General features: G+C 35.9%; 1 protein-coding gene across 2 annotated transcripts in view; it reads left to right on the plus strand.

The window, feature by feature from the left end:
* The window catches only part of NAV3 (neuron navigator 3), a 350,852-nt gene that overhangs the window by 135,770 nt on the left and 198,304 nt on the right, over positions 1-16,778 (plus strand). For both annotated transcript variants that reach the window (XM_047066485.1, XM_047066486.1), the window contains exons 6-7: positions 9,596-9,664; positions 12,873-13,012. In XM_047066485.1, coding sequence (XP_046922441.1) covers positions 9,596-9,664; positions 12,873-13,012 — 209 coding nt within the window. The remainder of the gene's footprint in view (positions 1-9,595; positions 9,665-12,872; positions 13,013-16,778) is intronic.

The raw sequence follows: 16,778 nt of genomic DNA on the forward strand, positions 1-16,778 counted from the left end.
GTCACTGATGAATTAAATGCCATTTATATTCAGGAAACTGCAAGTATGTGGACAAGGAAACCGTGTGAATAGAAGTGTGTTCTGAGTATCCATTGCTGTTCAAAAAAATATCCCAAATATAGATGTGCAAAGCAATAACCATTTGATTATACTCATGAATTTTGTGAGCCCAGGAGCCAGACAGGGCACAGTAGAGATGGCTTGTCTCTGCCCCACAGTGTTGAGGACCTCTACAGGGAAGGGTGGAGTGGCTGGGGTGTTACAGACTGCTGGGAGGCAGAACATCTGTTGCTGGAGAACCCACTTCCAAGGTGACTTTTTCACTCAATGTGTCTGGCAGCTTAGTGGGAATAGTGATTACACAAAGCTTCCCCCAGCACGGCAGTCGCAAGGACATTGTACTTCTCACATGGTGACTTGTTGGTCAATGGAGTGACAAGCCCACCCAAATTCAAGGAAAGTGTCAGTGGAACAAAGATTTCACCTCTTAATGAAAGGAGCATCAAAGAATTTATTATAGTTATATGTTTAAATTGCCACAGGGTGTGATGAAAGATAAGACTAGAGAAGCAGGCAGAGGTCAATTTATGGAGGCTTTGGATGTTATGTCTAGGAGTGGGGACTCATTTCTTGAATGTAAAGGACAATTGTCTTGGAGATTTTTTTTTTTTTTTAGCAGAGAAAAAATGATGCCATTTATAACTTAGGAACATGACCTTGGTGACAGAGTAGAGAAAAGATGTGCATTCGGGGGAGGATTGGGAGGGACCCTGCAGCTATAGTGGCAGGAAAATGAACAGTGTAATGTTAATAGACATGAGGTTCTGACTAGGAAATGGACTTGGGGATTGTTTGGAGATAAGGGTGAAATAAAATTATCATCTTTCTTTCTTTCTTTCTTTCTTTCTTTCTTTCTTCCTTTCTTTCTTTCCTTCTGACTCATTGGATAGCGATGTATTTCAGTAAGGAAAAAAACAATACAATCATCAAAACAGATGAAGGAAATGGAGAGAAAAAAGTTCAGCCTTGGCCTTCAAGTTGATATTTCAATGGGACCTCTAGATGGCGGTGTCTTATGTGTGGCTCTGGAGCCCAGTAGAGAGGTCAGGGCCAGAGATGCAGGCATGGGAACTTTGTTTAACCATGTTTTATTGATTGAAACAATAGAAGTGGAAGAGATTGCTCAAGGAAAAAGGATAAAGCTGGGGGGAAAAGGGAGCACACTCAGAGCAAACTTCGGACAACCGCATTTGAGAGACTTCCTTTTGATTGTTTTGCAATACATTTGGAGTTATGGTAGTTTATTTGATATCTTCTTAAAGACAAATTGTTTTTGTTGTTGTTATTGAGGAATGCCTCAGCTTTTGAGACATTTTAACCTTGTCTTTCACATTGTGAAATCTAGAGTACAAATCTTTATTTTTTTAATATTTATTTATTTTTGAGAGAGAGGGGGGCAGACTGCAAGCAGAGGGAGTGGCAGAGGGAGTGGGAGGCACAGAATCAGAAGCAGGCTCCGGGCTCTCAGCTGACAGCACAGAGCCCGACACGGGGCTCGAACCCACAGACCGTGAGATCATGACCTGAGCCGAAGTCCGTCGCTTAACCGACTGAGCCACCCAAATGCCCCTAGAGTACAAATCTAACAGAACTGTGGTTGAAATATTAAAGTAAATTTACTATATTTTATAAGCACATCAAAACTGTATTTTCATCTAACCACTATATTACAAACTTAACATTTGTTAAATTCTGTATTTGACACACTTTTTGGATTATGTACAGTGTTGAGAATTATGGGTTCTGAAAGTCTCCCCCGTGCATGTTACTTTGGGAATGTTGTTTCTTGGATGTCCTTTGGGGACCTACAGGGATTCATACTGTTGAGTTCAGGAAACAAGAAGAGTGAGTAGGATCCAGGGGATGTTGGAGGGAGAAAAGGACTTAATTTGCTTTCCACAAATCATGGTCCCAAAGTAATTATAAATTTGGAGACCAAGAGCCAGGGTTAAAAGCTCAACTACTATACTGAGAGGTCCATGCTTGTGAGATTTAAGAGTAAGAATGTAGTAACCTCAAAAGTGTTAGGTGAGAACCAAAGGGCATGGCGTAGGGAAGACCAAGCACAAGAGAGCAGAGGAATTGTAGGGATCGAGGAACATAGTTATGTTGTACTGAATTCACCAGAATATTTAGAGGTTCCTGTGAGGACTTAGTTCATTCAGGGACTCTCAAATGTACACCTGAATCCCACTGAATTTTCTTTTCAACTGGCATAGCGCTTATGTAAGCCAGACACCATTTGAAGTGACTTACAGTTCAAACCTTATAAAAACTTGAGGTAGGCAAAGTTGTCATCCTCATTTAACAGATGAGGAAACAGGCAAAGGGAATAGAAACAGCTAAGCTGGGATTTAGATAGAGCAGCCTGAGTCCATATCCTGTGCTACTAACCCATATACTAGATTTTACTACTGACATTGGAGTTTAATAATTCAGAGAAAATGAAAATTTTAATGTATCACTTTTATGTACCTGCCTAATATTTGCATGTTGCTCCTTTCAAGCTTGAAGTAAATTCAGTTTCCTTTGAATATCAAATTATACTTTTTATAAAGGAGTTTGAATTAGTATATTTGGTTTTAAGTGTTATACTTCTCACAGTAAAACCTAAACCATGCATGTGTAAATCTTATTTTTCCAAATTGAATTTTTCTAGCCCAGTGCCAGTACATATGGGCGGTCAATAAAAGTCTTTAATGATTAATTAACCTGTTGATTAAATCAATACATACATGCTTATTAGAATAAATACAACATAAAACTGAATCAAATTTCATAATATCTATATCTACCTTCCACTGTAAAAACTCTGAGGAATGTGCAGTTAATTTCCTCTTAAAGTGATCTTGACTTTAGCTCTACTAAACTCACTTTACAGGTGAGTTTATTCACCACTGAGTATACATCTTCCCAGTATATCCTGTTAATTCATTCACCCTGTGACTAGTGACATGATTGAGAAGTTGAGTCTTTATTTTTTCCATTCATACACTATGCCAGGGATGTTCAGTCTGCTTTTCCTACTCTGCATGTATGTAACTATCCTGTGCAACTCAAGCCAGAGAACCAGGAGCCTTCCTAAATTCTTCCCTTTTCTTCAGTTCCTCCAGGTACAATTAACTTCTCTCATTAATCATTTACTTCTGTTTCCTGTGCCTCTGTCTTCATTCAGACCCTCTTCAAATCTAGCCTGAATTATAGCAGTGATTTCCTATTTGGTCTCTGGGTTCCAGCCTTGACAAATACCCCAACTTTCTTCCTCCTCTAGTTCCTCCTTTACCCACCTAAGAGAAAGTCTCTCTAATCTGAGAATTTATCCTTTATTCTGCAGTCAACACCTTTTGGTATTCCCTACTGCCTCAGGACAAAGGCCCAACTCCTTAACAAGTTGCTGTGGTTCTCCAGGTTCTTAACTGGGCAAATCATGGGTGTTAAAAGGATATTTGTAGAATCAATAAATAAGAATAAAATATTTTCAAATGTCATAATAAGTACGTTCAATTATCGTAATAATTAAACACAGCTCAAATATGAGTTGTTTCAACTGATATTTTGTTTAGAAGAAACTTCGTAATAGCCGATGTAGATAAAGAATTACGGATTGTGTGAGACTCAGATATTATGTGTTGGTAACTTGTAATGATTCATGTGTTCTTTTTTTATGGGTCCAATTTGGTTTTGAAAATAAAAACTAAACATTAAGATTTTACATAATTTTTAAGATTATGTAACTTTCACTTCTGCATGGAGTTCTACTGTTCCAATAACTATAATAGAAATAGAATCTTCTGTAAAAATCTGTACCGAGCCACTCAAATCTTCTTAATGTTTTGATGAGACAATAAAGAGATTCAAATAAATTTTTATTCTCATTCTAATTCTCTCAATTAATAAATTCTCTCAATTCAGGCAAAAAAGATTACCTGAGTCTTGGCCAAGGATTTTGGAGCTACCACAGGGCTCAATAGGAAAGAATTATGTGATTGACTGGTTAATCATCTGTGCAATGGGTATGGGAGCAGGAGGCTATAATTATTATGCCATATTTCCTAGCCCTGATTAAATGTTGCTTAACAATTTTAAAAAAAAATTTTAATGTTTATTTTTGAGAGAGAGAGAGCGCACTAGCAAGGGAGGGGCAGAGAGAGAGGGGGGCACAGAATCCATGAAGCAGGCTCCAGGCTCTGAGCTGTCAGCACTGAGCCCAGTGTGGGGATCGAACCCATGAACTGTGAGATCATGACCTGAGCCAAAATCAGATGCTTAACTGACTGAGCCACCCAGGCGCCCCTGTTGCTTAACAATTTAAATGATATTGTTTACATGGAAGAATTGTGAGAGTTACTTCGGTACTAAAAGTATCTTTCTCTTTCAAATTGTATTATTGCCTATTCTAGATTTCTATATAAAGTGACCCATTGAAATAAATTATTAATATTACATATCTGAGTGCTAAAGAATATATTTTGAAAGTAGATGTCTTTGATACTGGAAGAGTTGCTATTTGTAGCAGCAATGAAATTGTTGTTGTTATTGTTGTTGTCTTGGAGATATAAATCCATAGGGCAATGAATTGATAGAAAAAGAAGCATTAAAATATTGCAATTAGTAATCAGTTTGCATGAAAACGATATAGTATAATAGAGCATAGCACAGATTATATAGTATCTAACAGACCAAAGTTCAAATTTTAGTACTGTTATTTTTAAGATGTATAATGTATACAGGTAAGTGAATGTTTAAAATCTTTAGTGTCATAGTTTCAGTCAGGGATAGAGTCTCACCTTTGCAGGACTATTGTAAGGAACAAGTGAGAAAATAAATGTGAACTGCTGATCACTTACTAAGGACACAATGAAAATGAGTGCCTTTTTGTTCCATCCTTTAATATACTTCCAATATATCCATTCTTAAAATGATTCCTCCTGCATAAAAGTTGGGGATATAACATACCTTTGTTCAAAAATAACACTCAGTTAATATCAGTCAAGTATTTAGTGATTAAACACATATCACCCCCATGAGAGGAATTAGAATGCAAAAGTTGACGTAACACAATTCCTGTCCTAGTGAATGATACATCTGCTCAGGACACAGGCAAATATCATGATAAATTCCCATATTAACCTAATAATTAGAGAAGAATTAAGACCTGTGGACCATGGGAACATGAAACTAACTTTGGGAAACTTGAGAGATGCTTCAACAAAAGGTGACATTTGAGCAGGATTTTGAAGCAGCGGTAAGGTTTTGTAATATAGGGAAGAGAAGGATTGGTCTTTCAGATGAAGGAAACCTCATGAAGAAAGCCATGGGCCCGTGGGAGAAGAGGTTATAGATACGGAGCAGAGGTGTGGTGGCAGTGGAGAAAACGGAGCAGAGATGTGCAGAGGAGACAAAGCTGTAAGAATCTGAGAAAGCAGAAAGAAACGCTGCACACCAAGTCACAGGGCTTGGATTTTACCCTGTGGGCAATGAGGAGTCAATAGCGACTTCAGGAAAAGGGGTTGACATTCATTCTGTCTTGTGAAAGTTCATTCTGTTGATTATGAGAAGAATGATCTGATTTGTCTGGAAATAAAAAATGGACTGATAACAAAGAAGAGCTGTTATTAGGCTCTGTGGGAGAGATGACTGACAGAGAAAGCAAGTAGTAGGTAATGACTGAGACAATGCCATACTGTCCAACAGAAAAAATGGTGACAGTCAAGTTACATGACAAAGAGGGAGGATGGTATGAAAGAAGGAGAATGAATTGTTATGAACATTTTGGGAATATCTGGGAGAAATCTAGGTGATAGATCCAGGTATAATATCTAGGGGATGTCAAGATGATATTTAGGAAAGGAAAGAGACCTCGAGGTTAGGGTTGAGATTTGAGTATAAAATGTACACCTGAGGTAAAAAGAATAGAAGAATAGATCACCTGTTGCCTAGGATTACAATTTTGAAAATATTCATGATAATGGTACAAAATTTAGGGGGTGGAGATAGTCGATCTACATTTGGGAAGGAGGAGTAGCTGGAGAGGTAGCTGTTTCTTTAGGAAAGCTATGTGAGGTGAGGATTTCTAGAAGGAGGCTATCAATAGTATCTAAAGCTGTTGCAGGATAGGAGATGAGGCATGGCTTGAGATGTTTAGATTATGCTGTTTGACTTTACAGAATGGAAGGTGGGGTTTTTTTGTTGTTTTTTGTGGGTTTTTTTTTGCAAGATTGCACATTTGTGAGTATTCTGTAGAGCACAGCCTTTTCAATTTTATTATGCGTAAGAATCCTGTTAAAATGCAGATGAGACCTGAGGGTCATTATTTTTTAAGAAGTCCCAGGTGATGCCAGTTTTGTTGGTCTTTGGACAACACTTTGAGTGGTCAGGTACTAGCAGTTAGTAAAAATGGGTAAGTCACAATCAGGATCTGTTTACTCTGAGAAGCTTTCTATCCTCATAACAAGTGGATATTATAGTTCAACATGGGCATTTGCGCTGAAGTTACATTACAAAGGTCTGGTAGTTTGGATCTTTCTGTGTGTTGAAGACCAGATGAGTTTTATTATTTTTTTAAAAATTAATTTGACCGCCTCTAGTTTCTTCCTCTTGTCTTCCATGTTAGGGAAATAAAAAGCATTCCCTTGATATTTCACTTTATCAGCTAGATGAGCAGATACTTCTTTCAGTGGAACGCACAATAAGTCTCAAAATATTTCTTTTGTGCTTCTGTTTCTGATATTTTTATCATCCACTAGTTAGAAGAAGTCTCACTGAACAATCTTTCCAGGAAAAAAATACATACTCTTCAATCCAGATGTTTTAAAAATTCCTAGTTTAATGATGTTCTGACTGTATTTATCTACTGCATCTTGCCTCAGAGCTGTGTCTACATGTCCCTTGTGTTTGTTTTACCAATAAATTGCATTAGCTGTACCTCCTCAACTGTTCTATTACTAGACTGTTTGTACATCTGAAACTTGGGATATGGTATTACAAGCACCATGGAGAAAATAAGGAGCCGAAGGCATTGTGGGAAGTACTGGGGGTTTGAGTTAGTGCAGTAAACAAGGAAATTGAAAGAGAATATACATGCAAATGGACTTACAGAGGCTGAATCAGCGTGACAGCCTATTGAATGCATATCTGCAATAATTACAAAGAAAAAGAGAAGAGTCAACTGTTGAGGTTTCAAGCCCATTGGACTAAAGAAAATGATGATCTTATGAATAGAAATCAAGAAATTAGAGGAGGGATCTGATTAAGACCTGGGGGATAAAAGAAGGAAAATGGTGTTTAATGTGGTGACTTTGAACGTCATGGAAACGGGCATCTTTTACTCAGTTATTGTTGAGGGCTGGGGGTGCAATGCACACATTAATTCTATTTTATAATAAATTTTATTTAAAATATTAGCTAAGAAATGAATTGCTAAGTGAAAGAATGCATACAAGTGTGTGAGGAGAGAGGGCATATGAAAAATCATGCCTTTATGACCTTGATAAAGGAAAAGGACCCAGTGAAGGAAAGAGAAAATGGATAATAATGATGGTGGGCAAATCAAGTGAGCTCACTGGTGCTACACTCTATAAAAGAGAAAGATTCCAAAAGGCAGAGTGAGCAATATGGCCAAATACAAAGATGTTAGAGTATGGTGAGAATTAAAGAAAACTCCGTGTTCTTCACATAACAGTTTCACAAGTGCAAGGGGAGCAGAACAGAAGCCAAGTGTCAAAGGATTAAAATATGAGGGTTTGGTGCAAAAATCTAGGCAAACATAGAATATTATTATCTCATTATGAATTAGAAAACACATGGGCCATAAAAACCAAACTGATTTTAGCAAGTCAGTTGACCTCTCTAGATTTTCTCCCCCTACCCACTTCCCTCCTAGAAATTATTGTACTTCTTTAAAATCATGGAAGAAACCCCTATGAGGTGTCTTCGGTTCCCTTAAGAAGGATTTATTGTTTCATTGTCATTTCTCCAGCTCATATGTGTGTTCAATTTTGGAGAGTACAGGATAGGATATAGTAGTAAACCTTGAGGTAGGTCTCTTTCTCTTAGATTCACAAAGTAGACTGAGAAGTTCACAAAAATATTCCTTCACTTTGGGTGCTTTTATTTTAAATTTAGATTTTAAATTAATATCTCATTTCATTCACACACTTTGGTTTTTATTTTTAAATTATTCTCTGATGTCATTGTCACCCGAGGTAGTTTCAGCAGATGGGGCCAGTTGTCTCAGTGTTCAGGGGAGTTAGAATGCAGATGTTATTATGTGCAAATAATAATAATTCACATGTCAAATGTGAAAAATAAGTGCTATGAAAAGCTCCTTAGCTATGCGGATTTTATCCTTTTCTACCCAGGCAGTGTCTAAAAGGTCTTCTTGCTCCCTAGTGGAGGGAGAATTAACTTAGGAAGCATGTCAACACCGTAAGAAATCCTTGCCTTGACTAAAATCCCTGTTGCTTGGCAGCAAAGCAACTGGATGAACTGCATCAGGGCTCTTTTGACCCTTTTGCCCCGTTTCTAACACCACCATGTTGTTCCTGTTTCCCTGGAGACTTTGGAAACTATATGCACATCATGTACGGTCCTCACAGTTCACCTGAAAAGTGATTCTCCACTCAGGCATCAACGCATGACCGTTACAGGGTATCTGAGCATGTTTTAGGTCTAGTTGGGTCTGACCATAGCCTGCAAAACACTAATTTTCGGAACATTCAGGTAATTCCAAAATTAGCTTAACTTCAAGTGCAAAATTTCATTTTGTTTGCAAAGTATTCACTGCTCTTTAGAGCTCGGTTTAAATAATGCTTTGTTTTGTGTCTTGGAGTGAAGATTTTTATTTAAAAAAATTATTAAGAATTATAGTTCAAGAATACCCAGAAGTTGTCATTAACAGTTGTCGAGTTTGTTTTTGAAGAATTTAACTCTAGTTTAATCCATTTGACTTTTGCATAGCTCTCTCTTTAGAGAAACATCTTGTATTGTTCACTTCCTTAAAACATTCTAGGTGCATTCAAGATACAATACATTTGTCAGACACCAGATGTTTTAGTCATTTGGTTTTCAAATAGCATTTTGGTTAAAGCATCAAATTAGAAGAACTTGTTAAAGAAAATAATGACTCTTACATGTTTTCTGTTCATTTTAACCTTTTTGAGAAGGAGATCTTTGTACCATGTAAAGTCAGACTTTAGCTTTCCTGAAGTTTTCATAGTCATTTACAAACATTGAATTTTTTGTGCAATGAACTACTACTTAAGATAATATGAACGATATCACACAGCCATAATTTTAACGTCATTGATGATACCGTGACAAGGGGTGCATGGCATTATTTCATAGTGTGTTCATTAATCAAAGTTCATGGTATATGTGTTGCATTATCATAATTTTCTAATTAATTTATTCTTTATACATGCTTATACATGTTCCAATTGCATTTCATTAACTCCTAGTTTTCTTGTAATTTTGTGCTTTCTTTCCATGTTCAAAGAATCTCTTTAATTCAATTTCTCTGTTTCTCCTCATACAGTCTGGCAGCCAGATATGCAACTCAATCTAATCACAGTGGAATTGCAACCAGTCAAAAAAAGCCTACTAGGTCAGTTAATATCTCTAATTTATTGCTTGTTAGTGATAATAAAGTAACTGCCCAGTGATATTTTGTCCTATCATTCTAAATTTTTTTTCATAAATCACATACTTCTGGATGAAAAGTTTAGAGGGATGAATTCCTCCAACTGGATTTGCATACACATTCTCAGGGATGAGCATGTCTGTGTTAGATCATTAAATGGGTTTTGGCTTCTTCTGTTTTGGTTTTGTTACATATAGTGTTATAACTGGGCTGAAGTCTAGCTTCTAGGCTTAGAGAAAGTCAAGGAAAACATGACTTTGAAGGCCCCATTCTTTCCAGGTTACAGAATCTGGAAGTCACACAAGAATGTGATTGCTTTTTGAAATGGGCATGCATTAATTACTGCATGTTTTGAAGCAGAATTGAGGAATATTGGCAGGTATTTGTGGGTAGGTTAGCACCAGGTCACCAGGTTAACCTGGACTGTTCTTTTATCTATAATAGTTTAAATTGTTGCTTCTTTATGACATACATGTTTTAAAGACAGTCTGTTATAGTAAATGACTGCATTATGGAAAATACTGCTTTATAACTGATGCTGAAAGTGATGTGTTTTTAAAACTGTTAAGTTACCGAAGGCACAATGGTGCAGCTGAGTGGAGCCACAGCAAATGTGTTTTGCACCCCTGATTATTATGTGATTATATGTGCCACTTCTCTCACTGGAGGAGTATCTCAGGGGTGGCTTCCTAATCACTGCTCTGATAATGTATCATACATACTATGCACTGTTTGACCACAAGGACTGCTTCTGATGCCTTGACTTGAGGTATGTTCTTTTCCTCTTGCCCTGGTTTTCTAAGTTATGTTCATTTCCATAGTAATTTAAACGATTCTGGAGAGAAAAATGTAAAGGGTATTTAATTCAAAGTAAGAAAAATGATATGAATTCAGATGTGCAAAGAACAGTGACCTGCCATGTACAATAAGCATTTTTTATTACCACTTCTAAGGCTCATGCATATAAAATATACTTTAGTACTTTGATTTAATAGAATATCTCTCTCTCTTGTCTTTTTTTGGCTTCATTCTTATTTCTCTTTTTATTACTTTGATGAATGATCTGGAGCTCTGGCTGCCTGTCACATTAGGGTAATGAGAAGAGCAAATGGATTTTTTAATTTGTTTTAATTTGTTCTTCTGAGAACTGAAGATCATTTGGCTTCATGGGTCACGGTAAAGATTAAAATGTATTTTAATTGCTTTCTAGAAACAGGTCAAGTTTCATTGCAAGCAGGGCAAGTTTTGTGACGAAATGTGTTTATGCATGTGAGTTTGGAATGAACTTTCTAAGTCTGTAGCTGTGTCTGCAGGAGTAGTTCTCAGATTTATTATGATTGGGACATTTGGCCAAATTAATTAATTGAGTTCTTTCTGCAGAGTGCAGTCACTGGTACTCAAAATTCTTGGTGTCTGTAGTTAATTGTGGTGTCCTTACATACCCTGTGGATCCATTTGAGCAAAAGTTAATGCTGGAATCATCGAAAAGGTTCCAATCTCATGTGTGAGGCAATTTCTAATTGGCAAAACAGCCGAAGGAGCTATTTATTTAGCCATATGTATTTAAACTCCAAAATGCAATCAACATTTTGAAATTACCAAGTATTCCAAGAAAGCAGAACTTCTGTTTTTAAGCTGGTACTTGAGTTTTCCTGATGTTCATTCCATGTTGCAATACCTGTCGCTATTTTTTAAAGGTACCTATAGTATTTAAGAGTTTGATTTCCTAATAATCTATGGAGATAATGTATCAATTATAAAGGTGAGTTAAAATACGAATATAGTAACAACTTATCTTGAAATCGTGATATATTGTGCATCAATATAACAGTTATTTTTATTTTATACTTTCATTTTAAAAATATAGTATGAGAGAACAGTAAAAATTTCAGTGCTTCATTTTCAAGTTCTGGATTTTTTTCTTTTAAAATAGAAAATGTCAGAGAAGTACACAGTGACATTCACACGATGGCAGCAAATGCTGGCAAAGATGCTGACATCCTTTAAGATCATGTTTTTAAATATGACCTAGGATGCCAACATTGGTTCCTAATGACTAGTTTTAATTGATACAGATTGTTTATTATATATACAATATGTTAATAGTATAAAATAAAATATAGTGATTGTATGTTTTCGGCACAATTCATGAAATAATTGATACTTGAAATTTTATTGTGGAAACTACTTTAGCAGTGAAATAAATTATCCACATTGGTATTTAGTGTTAGTCCATGTAAAATAACTCTAAATCACACCCTAATGTGAAACTTACCCTAATTTTAAGACAGTCTGTCTGTATTTCCTTGTGGTCTGTCTTCCATACACAAAGAATAGCTAAAGTTACTGTCACTGTAGGCGTATTTTACATTATCATTCTGCTCATAGAGATTTTCTTGTTCTGAGACCTTCATCTTCTCTTGTTATATCACCTCTGTGATCAGTTGGCCACACTTGCAAGATAACCAGTAGAGTCTTTGTACTTATTTTTGGTAAAACAGTTACAGAAAAAAAAAATTGAGGCAGACCAATGAAATATAAATTAATTCATGACCTTGTCTCTGCACCATGTTTTAATAAGAGTAGTTTACTACCTTAGATATACTATAAGCATTTGCTGTTAGCAGTTTTTTCAGTACCTTTATTTTTCTTATTATCAAGTTGACTTAGGCTACAGCTATGTAGGATAAAAACAAATGCCCCATACATTGAAAAGAACAACTTAATAATAACTGCAAATAGGTGATTAATACCCTGAGAACATAATAAATTTGTGTTGTCATTTCCCTTGCTTTTCATGTAATTGTTATAGTACTTTTAAGTCCAAGTTTTATTACTATTACTATTATTATTATTATTATTATTATTATTATTATTATTAGGGGTATGGTAAGAATGACTTTTTAAGTTAAAGGTCACATTATTTCTAATTGTTCTACATTGTTAATATCATTTGAGGACAGACTTATTGAAGAGTGAGACAAGATTTTTTCTGAAGATTCTTAATCCTTGTGTTTAGCTATTTATCACTTAAGCCACCAATTTTCTGCTAAATAGATTTTAGAACATCCTATATTGTGCCTTTCCCATTAAGGCTTCCCTGCTCAGAACCTCCTACCCCTATCTTTTTGCAATATACAATAATGATGTAATTTTTCTTATATTATTTCAGGCTTCCAGGTCCCTCTAGGGTGCCAGCTGCAGGCAGCAGCAGTAAAGCCCAGGGAGCCTCTAATTTAAATAGGAGAAGTCAGAGCTTTAACAGCATTGACAAAAACAAGCCTCCAAATTATGCAAATGGAAATGAAAAAGGTAAGTGTTTGCCTGTTACATCATTATGGCATAAGGCTAAGGTATTAGCCTTGTAAATTACATACTAAGTCCAATATTTGAGCAGTGTTAATGGCTTTTGGAATGGAGTTCTTACCAGCACAGTTTCATGTTTTCAAACTGCCCCCTCCTGAATTCTAGCTTTCTTCAGGGCTTTTCATTCTAAAGAACATTTTAAGGAAGTAGACTCATACATTCTAAAGTGTTTAATTGTAGAGGTGCCTGGGTGGTGCGGTCACTAAAGCATCCGACTTTGGCTCAGGTCATGATCTCGCAGTTTCAGTGGGTTTGAGCCCTGCGTCGGGCTCTGGGCTGACAGCTCAGAGCCTGGAGCCTGCTTCAGGTTCTGTGTCTCCCTCTCTCTCTGTCCCTCCCCTGCTCATACTCTGTCCCTTTCTCTCCCTCAAAAATAAATGACACATTACAAACAATTTAAAGTGGTTAATTGTATACCCAAGTCTAAAATCTTTCTCCCAAAAATATTTTCTCCTCTTTTGCCTTCTCATGTTTTATGAACAATTATTATAAATTGATAAATTTATATTAAACTTATTTGAATATTTAGCTTCAGTTAACATAAATGCCATAAGTCTTTTGGGCATCAGAAATTGAGGCATAATTAGGATAGATATTTAATCTATCACAGAAATAATGTGACCTTAGTTTTCCCTAAAGAGACAAATTATCCATGTTTGTTTTATTTTCTTGAAGAGTGCAGAATGGAAATATCAAATCACAAAATCATCAGGAAGAAAGGGGGCATAGTGGAAGTCTGTGTTAAAGACAAATTGTATTCTCACTAGATGATACACAATTCTCTGTATTGTGCAGTGTGCATTTAACTAGGTGCTGGCTTGATACATTGCACTGTGGAGCATGGACACAAGTGAGAGCACGTTCAATGTATATCAAAACCATGAGGGAATCAAGAAACTCTACTGTTATAGGCAGTGTGACTGTGTGAGGGACTAAGGCCTTCGGGTGGATTTTGTGGTAATTTTTGCAAACCAATACAATTTTAACTTCTCTTTACAGTATTTAGCTTTCCATGCAGCAAAACATGAAGTCCATAAGTGGAAAATATGCTTAGTTAATAGAATAGCAGGCAAACTCAGCCAGATAGGAACTTTATCGCTCAGATTAGATCATATCAAATTGTTTCATAAGAGTATCTGATTAGACAGCTTTCTCTAACTTACACATGAACTGACAGATAATCTGTCAATTGGACATTTTTTGTGAAGATTTCCCAGCCATTAAAACAAAATTGGAACAGAGGCTCCTGGGCGGCTCAGTCAGTAAGTTTCTGACTCTTGATTTCGGTTCAGGTCATGGTCTCATGATTCGTGATATGGAGCCCCAAGTGGGGATTCTGCCCTGACAGCAAGTAGCTTGCTTGGGATTCTCACTCTCCCTCCCTCTCGCTCCCCCTTCCCTGCTCATGCATGTCCCCCCCCCCACCGCTCTCTTTCAAAATAAACAAATATTTAAAAACAAACAAACAAACAGACAAAAAATTAAAACAGACCATAAATCCCTGAAGGCAAAGCAATGTCCCTGGATCCCTGCAATGCCCTCTGTTCTTGTATCAAATGGAACAAAGGAAGAAAATAATGTATAATTGTAAGTTAGGAATTTCTTTAAAGTATAGAAGAAAGCTTCTGATTCAGGAACCTGAGAAATATTACTGAAGATTTACACTTTTCCTGAGGAAAAGGGAGACAACAATTTTCTTTGTTGTGTGACTTTCCTAGAAAGTGTCATACAGAGCCTGAATGTGCTATGAAATTCTAAGGGAAAGTTTGTTTAGACATAGAGATATGTTGAATGAACTCTTCATATATCCAATTTAACTATGAGATTATATAATTATCTGAAATTTTTGCAAGAAATGACTAATAACATTGGCAAAGAAATTTAGAAATGCTTTGGATGAGCTAACATTTTGATATCATGGTGTATCTGAAGTTTTCAGTCGTGTGAAATTATTTTCTGTATTTCTAGTGTCTAAAAGTAAAAATCTAAAAGTAGACAAACATTTCTATTTTTCCATAGCCATTCAACCAACCTCTCTTACGTATGTCTAGGAAGTAATACAAAACTAGGATGTAGCAATATTTACAACCACCACAAGGTGGAGACAGATGACATACATTATGAAGTTTTTGACAACGTAAAGCAGATTTCCTCAGATCCATAACTGCAGCAAAATATCAGAGTTTTCATTACTTTTGATTCCAACTAACTAAAAATTCTAAAGCATTAAGGTGTGTGATCACACCTTCACAAATATTATAATATGCCCAATATAGGCATTAGATGTCTGAAAACTGTCAAAAATGACTGAAACATAAATTGCATCATATGATTGCTACATAGTATTTTCTATTAATACGGAGTTACAACTTAATGAATACATCCAATATCAATGTTTCTATTAAAAGATTCTATTTATTTATTTATTCATTCATTCATTCATTCATTCATTCGTCTATTTCAAGTAATCACACCCAAGGTGGGACTCAAACTCACAACACTGAGATCAGAAATCATGCACGCTACCAACTGAGCCAGCCAAGCACCCTTCGGTGTTTCAAAATTAATCATTGTCATTCTATTTTATATTTCTAAAATATTATCTTAAGTTATAAGAGCAAACAAAACACTAACAAACATCACAAATGAAACCATTTATACTTTACTCTTTAGACTATTAGAGTGGTATATTTTTGGGGTAAGAATGTTTTATTTACCCTTTTGTCATGGATATTTACAGTGGTAGTGTAATTTATATAAAAATGTAAGATTCCTTCTGCTGACAAGCTTATCTCTATCACAGACTAGTTTGCATACATATCCTAAATATGATCAAGTAAGGGGAACATTAAATAAGATTTTTCAAAGGTTATAGTGTTATAAGGACAGAATTCAGAAAATACTAACTTGAGTATTCTAATTAATTGCTCTTCCTTTCTTAGTTATTAAGTTGTAATATTTAAGTTTAATAAATTAATACATTTTACTTGAGGTATTATCCACATTATCCACAACATGCTCCCTGAAATGCTTCTAAGAGGAAGTATACTTTCTACTTTCTTTAATAAGTCTTGGGTGATGAGTTACATGAACACTTGAAGAATCTCTAGAATTTGTAATAGATAATAAAGATTTATTGACAGTGAAAACAGGTTCATTTCTCTATTAAAAAAAACATACTGTGAAAGCACAGCTTTTCACATGTATGGCACTGTAAAACTAACTTACTTGCAAACTGTGTGACTTATCTAATGAAAGGAAATCAGTAGAGAGTCACCAACTTCCAAAGATATATCTAACGTAATTTTAATAAAACAATTCAAAAAAGAGGGTGCTCATTTCACCATTTTAGCAAATGAATTAAATGTCCGTGAGCATGGCCATAGATGCTTGCTTGCAGAGAAGGCAGGAGAGAAACGTTGTCACAGCTGGGGGCAATGCCATTTCACCCTCTGTTGAAATTGAAAGTGGGAACAAATTTTTCAGACCAAGTGGGAAAATGAAGATAGCTCTGTTTGTAGAGAAGCATTTCTTCCAAGAGTCCAAATTTCTTCTCTTGGCGACCTGCCATTCAGATACGGACATCGAATAATACGTTCCGACCCCAGCATTTATCACTTTGCCCATACACTACACACAGATCTATGCTGTAAAAAAAAAAAAGTAAATACCCGTCTTGTGATCTTGTGAAGATGATGCCCTGGTTCATTTA

The sequence above is a fragment of the Lynx rufus genome, unplaced genomic scaffold (assembly GCF_022079265.1).
Source record: "Lynx rufus isolate CCGP_SWC_20201006 ecotype Redwood Valley unplaced genomic scaffold, mLynRuf1.p SCAF_7, whole genome shotgun sequence".
NCBI classification, from domain to species: domain Eukaryota; kingdom Metazoa; phylum Chordata; class Mammalia; order Carnivora; family Felidae; genus Lynx; species Lynx rufus.